The 14,256-nt window shown below is 48.8% G+C and overlaps 3 protein-coding genes across 3 annotated transcripts; 1 reads left to right on the top strand and 2 right to left on the bottom strand.

Moving 5' to 3' along the window:
- Positions 1–4,280: 4,280 nt before the first annotated feature.
- azaL (FAD-linked oxidoreductase azaL) lies at positions 4,281–5,258 on the top strand (the record flags this gene model as incomplete). Its single annotated transcript, XM_037325527.1, has 4 exons — positions 4,281–4,658; positions 4,720–4,884; positions 4,950–5,228; positions 5,253–5,258. The coding sequence occupies 4 exons, from the start codon at positions 4,281–4,283 to the stop codon at positions 5,256–5,258; spliced, it is 828 nt and encodes a 275-aa protein (XP_037176854.1).
- A 977-nt stretch (positions 5,259–6,235) lies between these two features.
- atE (Cytochrome P450 monooxygenase atE) lies at positions 6,236–10,402 on the bottom strand (the record flags this gene model as incomplete). The annotated part of the gene is made up of 4 exons (XM_037325526.1): positions 6,236–6,410; positions 6,467–7,484; positions 9,777–10,203; positions 10,256–10,402. The coding sequence occupies 4 exons, from the start codon at positions 10,400–10,402 to the stop codon at positions 6,236–6,238; spliced, it is 1,767 nt and encodes a 588-aa protein (XP_037177241.1).
- Positions 10,403–10,742: 340 nt separating this feature from the next.
- Positions 10,743–11,702, bottom strand: mpaDE-0 (Cytochrome P450 monooxygenase mpaDE; the record flags this gene model as incomplete). The annotated part of the gene is made up of 1 exon (XM_037325525.1): positions 10,743–11,702. One exon carries the CDS (start codon positions 11,700–11,702, stop codon positions 10,743–10,745), a length of 960 nt encoding a protein of 319 aa, XP_037177242.1.
- Positions 11,703–14,256: the final 2,554 nt, after the last annotated feature.

Below are 14,256 nucleotides of genomic sequence, written 5' to 3'. Positions count from 1 at the left end.
CTTAAGTCCTTAGTAGAACATAAAGATTTTGGTTTCTTCGGTAAGGTCTAGTTAAACACTAAGTTGTCTGAAGGTGGCAGCGTACTCCTTAGCTGACTTGGTTTGTCGTAGTTGTGCTAGCTTGCGTTCAGTTTGGCGTTTTTCGTCTGGGTCTTAGAAGAGGGATCGTAAGGCATCCTCGAACCCTTGAAAGCTACTGTAGATGTCGCGTGTCTCCGTGGAGCATTCGTCCAAGGTTTCGCACTTGAGGAATTCTTCTTGGATGGGTTCAAACCACTTAAGGGCTTGCCCACGAAGATAAGTGGCTGCGTGGATGACCTTTTCCGTCTGGTTGGCGAAGTCGCCGTGGTGGAAATTATGGTAGGTCTTGATCTGGATCAAGTATGGCTTGAGTTATCCAGGGGCGCTATCGTAGGTGATTAGAGAGCTAAGCTTAAGTTTCTGGCGTCCTCCAGTAGGGGTTGTTATGATGTTGGCGGCGGTCTGGAGGGTGTTGTTCTGTTCTCCAAGTCGGTGTACTTCGTTTTCGAGGTCCAGGATGCGTTGAGGGCTATTGCTGAGTTCCTAGATCATCTGCTTGAGACCCTGGAGTTCGGCGGCCGTTTCGTTGTACATGGTCTGGACCTTAGCAATGTCGTCGTCTCCTTTCTTAACTCTGGCTCGGAGTTTGTCGTAGGTTTCCTTTTTGAGGGTGACCTCGTCGTCTGAGTCCACTGCTATCGGGGCTCCCTCGAGTTCCTCAGCCAGGTTCCTGACAGGCTGTTTGGAGGAAGAGGAGCTTCCCGGGGTGGGTGACTTGGCGGAGGCGCGAGAAGATATGCTTTGTCGTTTTACTGTTAGTAGGCGTCAATGGTCAACTTACTGAACAGGAGCAATCAAAGTGTTACGGTCAGCTATCCGACAGTAGGGTCTGCTAACAGAAGCTGGGGATTGACACGTAATAACAGTACACTGGGGTCGTGGTCTGGGTTGTAGGTCGTAGGCTGATAGTAGATCAGGTCTTTCAGAGACTAAGGTGATCAGTCTTAGACTCAACAAGTAACTTGGCAGTGAAGGTAAGCTGAGAGTATCCTGAGGATGAATACTAAGTTGATTGCTGAAGAGCTATGGAAGTCTGATCATGAGGCAGACTCAGGTCATACTATATATAAGTCCTGAACAGTACCCTTTGTCTACCTAAGGGTGATCACCTGGGTGTACGAGGTGATTGCGATCAGTTGGTAGAACCAACTGATCACTGAGCGTCCCTTCCTGTGCTCCACTGATCATTTCCTTATCTTATCATCACGTGACTTGTACCATAGTTCTTCCGTACCGAGTGAGTCCCTGTTGTTCCTGTGATCCTGCAGTACAAATGCCTTGTCCTAGCCGCCCGACACCCAAGTGGGTCGTTCAGCTGTTATCCTTGTTTACGGGTCGTAACACCTTAGCGCAGCTGACGCTAGACATCAGTATATCTCTATCTATATCTTATTAGCAGTTAGATTGCAGCACTTTCTGAGAAGTGTAACTAAGGTAGCGTTCCCTAAGCTTCCTGCTATCTAAGAAGGATCCTATAGTGAGAAGCAGTTTTATAAACTAGTGGTAGTCCTTTGGCGCTTCTGGTACCCCTATTAATAGGTTGCTTAACTGGGAATTCAGTACGCCTTCTAAGTAGTTAATTTTGATCTTATTTTGCTAAGATCCTCCCCCACTTACTGCAAGCTCCTTCTCAAACTTAAGAAAGAAGGAAGTAAAACTCTCGTCCTCTTGTTGCCACATAGTGCGTAACTTATCTAAGGCTTAGGCTTTAGCGTTTAGGTCCCTATACGTTCTATTGAGATAGTCTATGAATTAAGCTAGGGAGGTGTCTCCTCAGGCTACTCTATCAGCGAAGAAGGCAGAGGATGTCGCTTAGGCGGTTCCCTCCAGCCTGGCGTAGATATATGCGAACGCGCTCTCTTCTCCGCCTATAGCTTCAGCGTCGATCTGTAGCTTCAAGTTTATCTCTAGAGCCTACTGTGGAAACCGTCGTCTTATGCTATCGAACTTTAGGGGGTTAGGAAGCATTAGCCTCAGTCATCTAGTTGAGGTTGGTTTATAGGGCTCAGCCACTATTATTATAATTCTGTCGCTTGTTGCCTATGTAGTTATATCAGCTGTGGATGGGGTAGGTATGCTGCTTGCAATCAGCGTAAGGGTTGCTCTATCTGTTGACATAAGCCTGTTCAGAGCTGTTAAGAGCTGCGTCATCTGGTCCTGAAGAGGATGTATGCTTGCGTTGACTGCTTTGTTGATCTGGCGATCAATCTCAGCGTTTATTACGTCGTTTGCACTACCCTCTAGCGGATCTATCATGCCGCTCTCATGAGGTTTCATATAGCTGTTACGGTCAGCTATCCGACAGTAGGGTCTGCTAACAGAAGCTGGGGATTGATACGTTCTAACAGTACACTGGGTCGTGGTCGTAGGTCGTAGTTTGTAGGCTGTAGTAGATCGGGTCTTCAGAGGCCAAGGTGATCAGTCTTAGACTCAACAAGTGATTCGCAGTGAAGGTAAGCTGAGAGTATCCGTGAGGATGAATACTAAGTTGATTGCTGAAGAGCTATGGAAGTCTGACCATAAGCCAGGCTCAGGGTCATTATATACAAGTCTAATTCTGAACATGTTCCTTTGTACCTTGGGTCGATCTGGATCATTCCGATCCAGAATGATCGTTTGGCCCCCAAGTCGTGTTGGATCATATTGATCCAATATGATCGTTATCTTATCATCACGTGACTTGGACCATAGTTCTTCCGTTACCGAGTGAGTTCCTGTTGTTCCCGTGATCCTGCAGTACAAATGTCCTGTCCTAGCCGCCCGACGCCCAAGTGGGTCGGTCAACTGTTATCCATGCATAACGGGTCGTAACATCCATCACCCCTCTGTGTTGTTTATTTGTAGCCCTAAGTGGGCGAGAAGCGCCTATCTAGCCTGGAATCCTAGCCCTAACCTAACTATATTAACCAGTGGGAGGATACTACTATGAGGTGCTACTAGCAATGCTGCAGTATACCAGCTGCAGCCCCTTCTGCAGGCGGGGCGGCGAGTATGTAGGTTGAGCGGCACGCCCTGGTCGTGTTGGCGCGGGATTACGCTGCGTACGGCGGCGCTAAGGCTAAGGGTGGCGAGGTGCAGGAGGGTGAAAAGATGTATGGTGTTGGTGGGGTATGTGAGTTGAATAGCTGACCTGAGGGATGGTGTTTTGGTGCTGACTTGTCTTTAGTGAAAGGAAGCAGAGTTGTTGACTGGTTATAAACCACTCTATCTGGTTATAAATCACTCCTTCGTCGTTGTTATTGCTGCTGGCGCCTGGCTGCGAGATGGGTAGGGGTTTGATGTTCGACTGGATAAAGAGATTCTGGAACGACATAAAGGCTTGATAGATATATAGGTTAGCATAGGCAACTCGAGCTGTCCATGGCAGCATATATTCGCTGATCCCATCGCAACGCAACATCGTTAGGGCATTGTGAGCAAGGCCATGAGACTAGACTCTACGGTCACTTGGCCTTGGCAGTTCTAAGCGGCTGTCCTGTTGTGGTTGCACCTTTGCGTGTGTACGTCAGGGAAATTATCTAGCGTATCGTACTACCTCTTGTGAGATGGAGCAGCGCTGCTGAGGTATGTGGGGTGAAGTGTAGCTCATAATAAGTTTTCATGTGGGGTATGGGAGTGGTGGTGATGTGTCCTGGCTGGGCTGTCGGCAAGGCGTTCCATTATTAGTCTGAGTCTCTGGCCATTCTTCAAAGTATTACTCCAAGTCTGTTCGTGCATTCTTTATCTTTGCATTTTTTCCCTACCCGATTTCAAATCGCTGTTCCAGTATGGAAGATCTCCAATCGCTAAACTCCGTATTTCCACGGGGAACACCACAATATGGACGAAGTCGGGAGCAATACTTCAATAAGGACGAGACAGACAGATTTCCTAGTGAGATACACAACGTGACGACAAGCGAAGGGGTTGTTGCGGCTCTTCGCAGAGCGCGAGCCCTTGAAGTCTCAGTGGGCGTCCGGTCGGGAGGTCACCTACCATCGAAGCCATCTTTAGTTGACAAGGGGATCCTCGTTGATACTAGTCAACTGAACCGGAAGGTAGAGTACGATCCCAAAACACATGAAGTCAGCTTTGGTCCTGCAGTCCGTGTCTACGAAGCTTGGAAAGCAACGGATGCGCTTGGGCGATTCTTTCCGTTCGGCCACGCACCTGACGTTGCACTTGGCGGCTTTTGCCTCGCAGGCGGCCAAGGCCTGTTTATGAGAGGATGGGGGGCTACGATCACTGAATGGATCGTCAAATTGGAAGTCATCGTGCCCGACGGTCGCGTCCTTCTTGTGAGCCGAGACGAGCACTCCGACATTTTCTGGGCAGCGCGGGGTGCAGGCCAGGCGTTCTTCGGCGTCGTGACAAAGATATGGAGTCGAACTATTCCCAAGCGACAGTTGTTTTCCAGATCCTTCACTTTCAATGTGGGAGATGACTTCGAAGAACTCCTCATGTTCGCCTTCGACCGGAACAAGGCGACCCCGAAAATGTTCACCGAGACCGCCGTTTGCATTATGCATCCGGAACTGCTTGATACCTCGGCCGAGGAGATACTCTCCACATCATCACCATTGTTGCTGTCGATCAATGTTCTGGCCTACTCCAATTGCCTGGACGATGCTGAAAATTTGCTGAGCGCTTGGAATTCAGTGCCTGCTGACCTTCAGAAAGCTATTATTGAAGTCCAACCTACCAACCATAGTTACGGCCTGGGACGACTTCTTTTACCTGCAGCGTCAGATCAATCCCGACAATCCCGAACAGAAATGGGGTATACATAGTATTCTCAATGATCCATCAGTATCTATTTCAGAGGTAGGGAGTGAATCTAAGTTCCCAACCGTGCGCTGAAGTATTCTAACTAGGATCGTTCGTTACAGCTGGCCAGGGCCATCAGACCTGCAATGTGCGACCTACCCACCAAGTCCTCATTTGGCTGGATTTATATGTGCGATACTTTGACTCCGGACGAAAACGACGCCGTCTTCAGTCTGCCGCAGCAGTACTACATCTCAACCTTCAGTGGCTGGAAGGATTCGGCACTGGTGCCAAAAGTGCGCGACACGATGAGGAGAACGTATGGAAAAGCCTCCACAGTAGCTTGCGGTATGTACATAGCCGACTTCGATCAATCATCTGGGTCTCTTCATTCTCCAAAGGTATGTAGGAAGCTCTAACATTAGGGGTGAAGATTGACGTCATTGGTTAGATCAGAGTTTGGACCGACTCGGCCCGTGAACGATTCGCGAAAATTCGACAGCAGTGGGATCCTGATAGGTTGTTTCAAGGGTACAGAGCATTCGAACCTGAAGATCATGCCATTAAATGAACTCTCTGAGGACACAAACATTGATAAACTTAGACAATTGCATTTCGATACTCTCAAAGATCTGACTCATTATGAAGCGGCGTGCAAAAAGGATTTTGCCCTTGAGATAACCATTGTACTTGATTCGCCAGCCATTTACATGTTAGATTACAACTTTAAGTCTGCCTCCCAGCCATTTAAGCGACTTTCACTGTCTCCTTGGACAAACTTCGCTAAGGCGGCTTACCAGTGTCATGCACGCACACAATCCCGCATTACAGCAGCCGAGTAGTCAGCAGACAGCTGTTGAGGCAATAATATTCGTTTTCTATCAGCTGAAAACTTTGGACTTTCCGCTCAGCAGTCATCATCTCCACTATTCGCCCCTTATGGGTGCTTCTATTGTGATGGAAATATATTACGAATGCAAGAAGTCTGCTATCCGAAGATCTCTACAGCACATTTGTTGCTTCTTAGTATGGACGGGTGCAAACACTCATGAGTCTTATTCACCATTTTTTTTGTTATGCTTTTGATGGATTCCAACAATAAAATATTTGCAGCTATATTCAGGATCCGTAGTTCATGCCCTCAAGGTCTGTTTCAGCCTCAACGTACTGTCGACGGATGATACCCTCATGGGCAGGGGATCGACACAAGATATCGCACAAAAATGGCTCCGGAACACTCAGAAATCCCGGCATCATTCTTGTTGTTGGGATCACCACCGACCCGTCGGAGTGTACTTTCTTTCTAATGTCAAACCCCCACAATGTACGAGCAATAACGATGAACAGCGACTTCTCTGCCAAGTGAACTCCGGGGCATGCCCTCCTGTATTTTTGAGTCAGTGACTGTTTAGGCTACCACCGAGTTTTGGGTGTCTTGCCTTCCTGCGCCGTATGAGAAATGATCTCTGTCATAGGGGTCCGGTGCATTCATGTACTCGGCTGCTGTGAGGGGGTGCCCAAGAAAGCGCGCAGGCTCAAAAATGTCCGGCTGTTCAAATCGACCGGAGTCCCGCTGAATAGCCCTGGTTTGGATGACCACATCAGCCAGATAGTCTTGCAAAGGATAGGCAAAACGTACCACCAATTCAACACTACTGTTGACCCTTTGGGAATGAAAAAGCCATCATACCAGTCATCCTCGGTAGAAGCGTGGTACATTCCGAACTTATTGACAGGCCGCCATCGCAACGTCTCTTTGATCATTGCTCGAATGTACGGAAGGTTCTTTTCGTCGTCCCAATTCGGTAGCCGGCCAGACCCAACAACGCGATCCAATTCTTCCTGGCCTTTTCGCATGGCGTCGGGGAAGAGTATCATTGCAAGAGTCCAATTGTTGATTGTCGTGGCTGTTGTTTCTGCCCCAGCCTCTACGAGGCCACCGCACGTATAGGCCGCCAATAGGTCGTCTATGCCATTCTTCCTTGGATCACCGAGGTAGAAATCTTTACAGAAGCAGTCCCTCGCGCTTCCATCGTCTGTAGTTTGTTTGAGAGTTTGCCATAGCTCCAGGTAAACTTTGCTGTCATGGGCAAATGCATTTCTACCCCAAGTCCTCCAATTCCCGAAGAAGCGTTCTGGAAGTCTAGCCAATGCCGGCAGAACCTCAACAGCAAAAGCTCCAGGCGCCATCATTACTGACAAATGTTCCAGAACAGTGAAGATCTTAGTTATCAGAGGGTCTTGAAAGGATGGAATGCGATAGCCGTATGTAGCGAGCAATATGACGGATGTCGAATATCTCCGGTTGATGGTGTAGTATTGATCTGGCTGATTGAGAAGGTCCTGCAGTAGTACCCTTGACTCCAGCTCTTGTGTCGATTGATATTTCTTTGTGGCATTCAGATTGAGAAGACTGTGACTGTGTTTCCGCAAATTTCGCCAGTCCTGACCGTAAGCCATGAAAAGCTGTCGAGATCCACCGCTAGCCACATCTTGAGCTAAAGGTGAGTGGGGCCGTGACGAATAGATCGCAGACTTCTTGTCCATTAAGTCTTTAACAGCCTTGGGAGATGACAGCCAGACGTAATCTGTAGCCCCAACCTTGGTGTAGAAAACATCGCCATAAGTCTGGTGCCAGTTGCGAACCTTCTCTCTGACTGATTCAGAATCTGCTAGATCAAACAAATTGCCTACGATCGGCAGTCCTCGTGGCCCTGGAGGCAGTTTTCTCCTTCGTGAGTCCTGAAAAGTGATTCCCATCAGCACAGGACTGCGGGGTAATAGCCGAGCCACACTTACGGTTATCCGATTGGGGACCAAGCACAAGTAAATGCTCGTGAGAGCAACAATAAAAGCAATCGTTAAGTGCCAAACCATGAAATCCGAATTCCAAACCCGAAAGAAGGCGGGGAGGGACGAGGGCTCGTGTTGCTGGAATTTCATCATTACTGAATTTTAAGGTTGTTGAGATACTACCTTCGAATGTCGACGCAAAACCTCCAGCACGAAAATTATGTTTTGAAGTTCGCTCGAAGCAAGAGTAGGGAGTAGACATTGATTTACCCCAGGCTCCCCCATACTCTGCTCGCGTAAGGTAGTGAGTGTGGAGTGGGGAATTTAGTTTCAACGTAGAATGTCCACGCATGTGGGGAGCACCAACTCTTCCAGAAGCGCAGATTCGGAAGAAACCCGAGATCATCTTATGAAGTGCTATGGCTCGATACGTAAACCTATCTAAATTGCAGAATATTTGTTTCTTAATCTCGCGGAAGCTCATCAAAAAAGACGCAATGTTAAGGAGGACAAGATTCACTAGACTTTGAATCGCCTCCTTGGGTCAGATCGTAATTGTAAGCTCAAATCTTTCAACAACATAGTGGTACTTCACGCGACATCCATCATATGGTAGGCAGCAGGTGAGTTATTCCACTAAGCACAATATGATTTCTTCCTCTGGCCTAAGCTGGAGCAGTGATTTTGTTAAAACAGACGAACAACTACTCTTGGCTTCAGTGTCGCATGGTCGACACAATCTACTGACGCTTGCGAGCCTTACGACTTGTTTTCTTTCTCTTCATTGAATGCCAAGATGACCTTCTCGGCAACCTTGAAACCCTCAATTCCAGCTGGCATCCCACAGTAGATAGCGGCCTGAAGTAGTGTTTCCCTAATCTCGACTTCGCTGGCTCCGTTTCGAAGAGCCCCCCAAACGTGTGCTGCGAGTTCCGGCGCCCTATTCAAGGCACATAACATTGCAATATTGAGTAACGACCGCTGCTTTCTTTCGAGACCAGGCCTTGACCACACCGATCCCCAGCAGGCCTCAGTCACCAGCTCTTGCATTGGCCGCGCGAATTCGGAGGAACCTCCGGTCAAAGTCCACATATGTGCGACCGGCAACCTCATATCGTATTTCAAGCCCTTTGTCGTAAAGTGTTTTGTGAGCGGACTGTTCATTTTCAGTGACGTTTGTCTTTTCTGACGTCATGTCGATTGTTGACGAGGTAGGAAGTTCTGGGTAAGCACGATTGCTAGAAGACAGAACTTGAATTTGCTGATCGAGGACTTTGTTCAACATAAGATAACTGTAGTGTATCACTTCATCGGCTTGAAAACAGATGTAGCCACGGATACTAATGAGAGACCTAGTGACAGCAGCTCCGAGTCGAAGAGGGGGTCCTCGACATAATTCTGAGCCGGCATTGGCATCTCTGAAGACTTTCGAACAAACCGCTCTAACGCTACGCTGTCTCTTCTATGTGGGGAAGACGTCTGTGGTAACGGGGGGCATCTCATAATGTGGAGAAGACAGCCCCGCGCTTGACGGCGTACCCGACCACGCGCAAATTGGACTGTGCACCCCACGTTTTGTGTCATTTGGCAGTCACAGTGCAAGCAAGGCGACTCAACGACAACAAGATGAAGACAGTGGCTCAATCCTACGCCCTTTTGAGGCTACATTTTGACTACGATACTCCTTGAAAGTTAAATGCCTGATAGACGGATAATGAAATGCGACGGAAACTACATCGCCTCCCCATGCGCCTCCCCATGCGCAACACCTCGTATGTCAGCGCTACGATTCAGAAACAACCATCAGCGAGACACAGGCGTTTGGCTTTTCTTAAAGTCATCCTCCCAATCTTCCTGGCCTCCAATATGCCTGAAAAGCACCCGAGAGTCTAGATCTCGACACTCTGCGGATTGGCTCGCTTTAGTGTATGCCTCTAAGCCAGCAGTCCCCAGTAGCAGGTTTGCGCCGACTGTTTCTGCAGTCGAAACAGCTAACCCAAAGTCTTTTGCCATCAATTGCACTTTGAAGCCGCCCCTATATCCGTGACTGGACGGTGCATCTGGGCATATGCCAGGAACAGGATTGAACTTGTCGCAAATTGTGCTCTGTGCCGTGCTTTTGGAAAAGACCCGTGAAAGTAGCCGTGGATCCATACCTGAACGCATGCCGATGTTCATGGCCTCAGCTGTGGCGAGTGAAATGAGTCCAGAGCAATAGTTGTTGCACAGCTTTGCGGTGAGACCCATGCCCGGGCCCCCGCATGCGATGATATTCTTGCCCACGAGTCCCAACAAACCTTCGACGAGTGACCAGTTACTATCGTTCTCAGAACAACCAACCATGAGAGTGAGAGACGCTGCCACTGCACCAAGAGTACCTCCTGACACTGGGGCATCATAGAACGCGACGTCAGTGAAACGCGACTTGACTGCAGTGGACACTGCGAGAGACGTCTCAGTGTCAATGGTAGAGCAGTCAAGAAGCAGGCGAGCGGACATCTTCGAATGCAGGATGCCGTCAACAGGATCCAGGTAGACAGCTCTCACGTGGGAACCTTCTGGCAGCATGGTGAAGATGATATCCTACAAAGCTCGTTAAGTAATGCCCGTTGACTTATATTGGGTCAAACCTTACTGTTCCTCGAGACACCTCTTTCGGTGAGTGACAGATTGACACCGACTGCCCGTGAGCTTCGGCGAAGGATTTCATAGCTTCCTGCGAGACGTCGTAGATGCATATCTTATAATCCTTAGCCAACTTCGCGGCAAGGTTGGAAGCCATGGGAGCACCCATTGCACCAAGACCAATAAAACCCAGCCGGTGATACATTTCCATTATGCAAGTATTAGAAATAAGGAATTGTCACCGGTTTTTGATGGCGTTGCGTTTAGAAAGTGAGGTCGTTAGATGGTGAGTGGCGACTGGCTGCGAAAAGGAAGGGTGCAATGTGCTCCCTTTTAGGGGTTTCCCGGGCGGCGGGGTAAGTAACATACAATACTTACCTACAGCCAGACGCCCACCACACATTGTTCTGCTTACTCACATGTCAAATTTCTCACATTTTCTCTGTCCGATTTTGGCTGTGGGGGCACGGATTGCTCATTCAAAAACTCATACTCGGCTAGATTGTTCCAGGGAAGAAAGCGGTCTTATGAGTATTTGCCCATTCCGCGTCATGAGCAAATATAACTTCCAAAGACATGCCGCTTGTCTTGAACGCCTCCGTCCACTCTGAAATCTTTTTAAGAGTTTCGGCAGCCTTTATTTTGTCCATGTGGATACAGCACGTCCGTCCTGTATCATCTGTCCATTCTGCAATGGCTTCCCTTCCATGAAGCAAACGCTGGTCATGACAGGCGTCCCCAATAAGTAAAGCCCATTTCCCAGTGCCTATTCGTGCTAAAAGGTTGATGTGGCCGATTAGATGACCGGGCGAGTCGACAATGTAGAGTGAGCCGCTGTCGCTACCTCCAAAATCGAAGATCTTCAGCCCGCCAACGTCGTGCCAGCTATCATCCATTTCAGATGCCATCTTTGCGGAGCGCGACAACTCTTTAACTTCGACGTTGTCGAAGAGGTCGGATTCAAAGTTAGAGTGAGACAAGTGCCCGTTCAGGCCAGTCTTAAGCAGGTTGAGAGATCCCGCACCGACGAAGAATTCTGCTGCGGGAAAGTCGGATGGCGTTCCGATATGATCCCAGTGAACATGGCTGAGCACGACTTGATTGATACTTCCCGGACTCAGACCACCTTCGAGCAGGCTCTGGCGCACGTCTGGGAGGGGTAGTATTGGTTGCCGACTTTTTAAATGATGTTGTATCGGTTCCGAATAGTTGCCAGTGTCGCGGCGAAGACCCAGGTCAAATAGAATGCGCCTAGCGCCATTTTTCTTGCATTTCTGTACGATCAAGAAGGAGAGTGAAGGCACCAGAACCCTCTCTGTGAGGGAAACCCCTGACACAAAAAGACTATTGGGAAGGGTGAATTCACCGCCACGCAGAGCGGAAACGCTGACGATGCCACGGGCCGAGGCCTCGAGAGCAAGTAGGGACGATTTGAGAATGTCGTTGTTTGATGTCATTGTTGAGTTGAGTAGGGGCCTTGGCGGGCACACAAGCAAGGGCTTGAGGATATACTTTATGTACTCTTGTGTGCCGACGCAGGGTAGGCGTCACCAACGTCATTTGACGGTGCGCGTTGAATTGAATCAACTATTCCTTGTCTAGTTAAATAATGTTCCCTGAGAAACTCATGACGTTGCGAACAGAGACATGAGCACTCGACTCGATGCCCGTCAAAGTATGCAGCTTCCCAAATAACAATCTCAGACCGCCGAGGCACTCACTGCCCCCCTCCCCACATACATTTTCCATGTCGTTTCTGTAGATGAACCTTGCCAACCCACCAGTACCCCACACTATGCCTCGTCTGAACGCCTTCGTAAGATGGTATTAAGTGAGCTTCACTGTTTGGCCATTCATAAGATTCCATAGGGAAACTCAGACATGTTCCACCCATTTTCCAATGTCAAAGATTATAGCTGGCGCGACTGCCTACATAAATGCTTTCGAAGCGGTCTCTGCTTTCCAGCCTGCCCAAGCACAGCTGTGAATGGTCGACCACGTGGCTTTTGGCTGCATCAATTATACGGGTGTACGCAATTGCCAGACGATTGAGTGCTTCTCCCATTCGAGGTGTAATGCCCCAGATCCAGACCTACGTCGGTAATGTTAAATATTCAAACCTTGCCGTCAGTTCTGGTCACTTACATCGTGCATGAACCAACCCCAGGTCTTGGCCACGGCCGCCGATAAGCACGAAGCTTCACTCAGTTCGCATTCTGCTTCTTCGAGAGCCTCTCTGATGGTGGTAAGCAGCTTGCTTTCGGCCGCAGTCGGCTGTATGCCAGCAAAGACACCAATCTCTATGGAATAGACCCATTTAGACACAAGAATTGCTATCGAAGATTTCAGTTCAACTTTCATAGCCCTGTATCACTGTGTATGCTCTTACCGCTTGACCATCCTGCTACTGCGTGCTCCACGCTCCAACGGAATGCTGCTGTCTTTCGTACAAGCAAGTGACCAATTCTGACTGGGATCTTGAAGCCTTCGAAAGATTTTGAAATGATATCGAGTAATTGCGGGCTGCGTTCCATTTTCGCAGTCACAAATGAAGATATTGCCGCGTCAATATCTGCATCATCTGTGTTCATGAGGCTAATTCTGATCGAAGGACCAGCAATGCGGGTGTAAGCAATTCGCAATATAGCTTGGCAGTTAAATACGAGGGAGCATTCTTGGTCCTTTTCATGCTCGTCAGCATCCGCATGTGGAAGCTCACTCCTGACTCCTTGAAGGAAATCATCGCATCGAGCTAAAGACTGCATGGCGCTTCGCAGCAATGATGAGCTGAGGGGGTCATGTTCAGAGCTGGAAGAAAATAACGAATTTGTTGATGTGAGCGCTTGGCAGACTTGGAATCGCTGCCACATGTGTACCACCAGCGCATGTACAGCAACGAGAGCGGTGAGTGGTGATACGTGGTAAGGCATGGTGTTCGCGTGATACTTCCCTTCGAGTAAAATGTCCACTAGGACATCTTTGATGGTGTGGCGCCTGCTTTCTTTCTTCGTTCTGATGCTGATGTATGTTTCTCTCCAGTCATCAGGGGACCCCGCATTCCACAGGATTTCATCGCTGTACACTGGGATATCCAGGTCTTGAGTTGCGTGAAACCCCGGGTTAACTTCGTGTATGACCATTGTCAACGTGCTTTCAATGAATATGCCGCCTATCAATCGTTTCCATGATTCAAGCTCGATCCATAATTGCCAATCCATGGTGTCTGATTCAGGGGCGTCTCCCGCTACAGCTGCTCGGGCTTTGCTGTATACCTAGCTCTCGGTCAGAAGTTAACAAAGGAAACCTCACGATAATTAGGTGAATAGCAATATATCGTACCAAGGTGTAAAATCCGTTGTCTCTCATGGTATCGTTAACAAGTTCTCTATCGCCACTCATTATGGCGAAGAAGCTAAGCAACACTCGCGCCTGCACAGTCCAAAGAGCATAGTCCTTGACAACAGCTCGTCCATCAGCAGGCAATGGGTTTTTAATCTGCTGGAGCGGAGATCAAGGTTAGCAAATATGTCTCACACACCTTCATCAATTGGCCAAGGGTATTGGTGTAGTTTAACTTACATCTCCTGAGCTCTGCTTTGCCAAATTGTACATCATTCTAGCCCGGCGACGATCGAGACGATAGAGCGCACCAATAGCACATATTGCGAGGATCAGGGGGCTTGGAACGTGTTGCAGTTCCAGTGTCTGAATGTGAATGAGAGGGAAGTGGATGTGAAAGCATGTGATGTAGCTTGACAAACAGCTTTGGAGAAATTTGGCAGCGGGAATGGGAGTGTTCTGGTCTGGGTTTGGCAAGCGACGAAAAAGGTCTTGTTGAATGCGATCCCAGGTTTCGTCAGTGATTGTAAACGTGGGGCATGGGGGATGCCCGTCCTCGGAAAGAGACGGCAGATCGGACGCACGTTCCGTCCCTCGCACTTCCGTTGGACTCACCAAGGGCACGCTCGAAGGCCCAACAGCAGCCTGGGCGCCTTTCCGGGAATTTGGCGG

Source organism: Colletotrichum aenigma (assembly GCF_013390185.1).
Source record: "Colletotrichum aenigma strain Cg56 chromosome Unknown KSG_Cg56_contig06, whole genome shotgun sequence".
Taxonomy (NCBI): Eukaryota; Fungi; Ascomycota; class Sordariomycetes; order Glomerellales; family Glomerellaceae; genus Colletotrichum; species Colletotrichum aenigma.
This window is presented reverse-complemented; position numbering and strand designations above follow the sequence as displayed.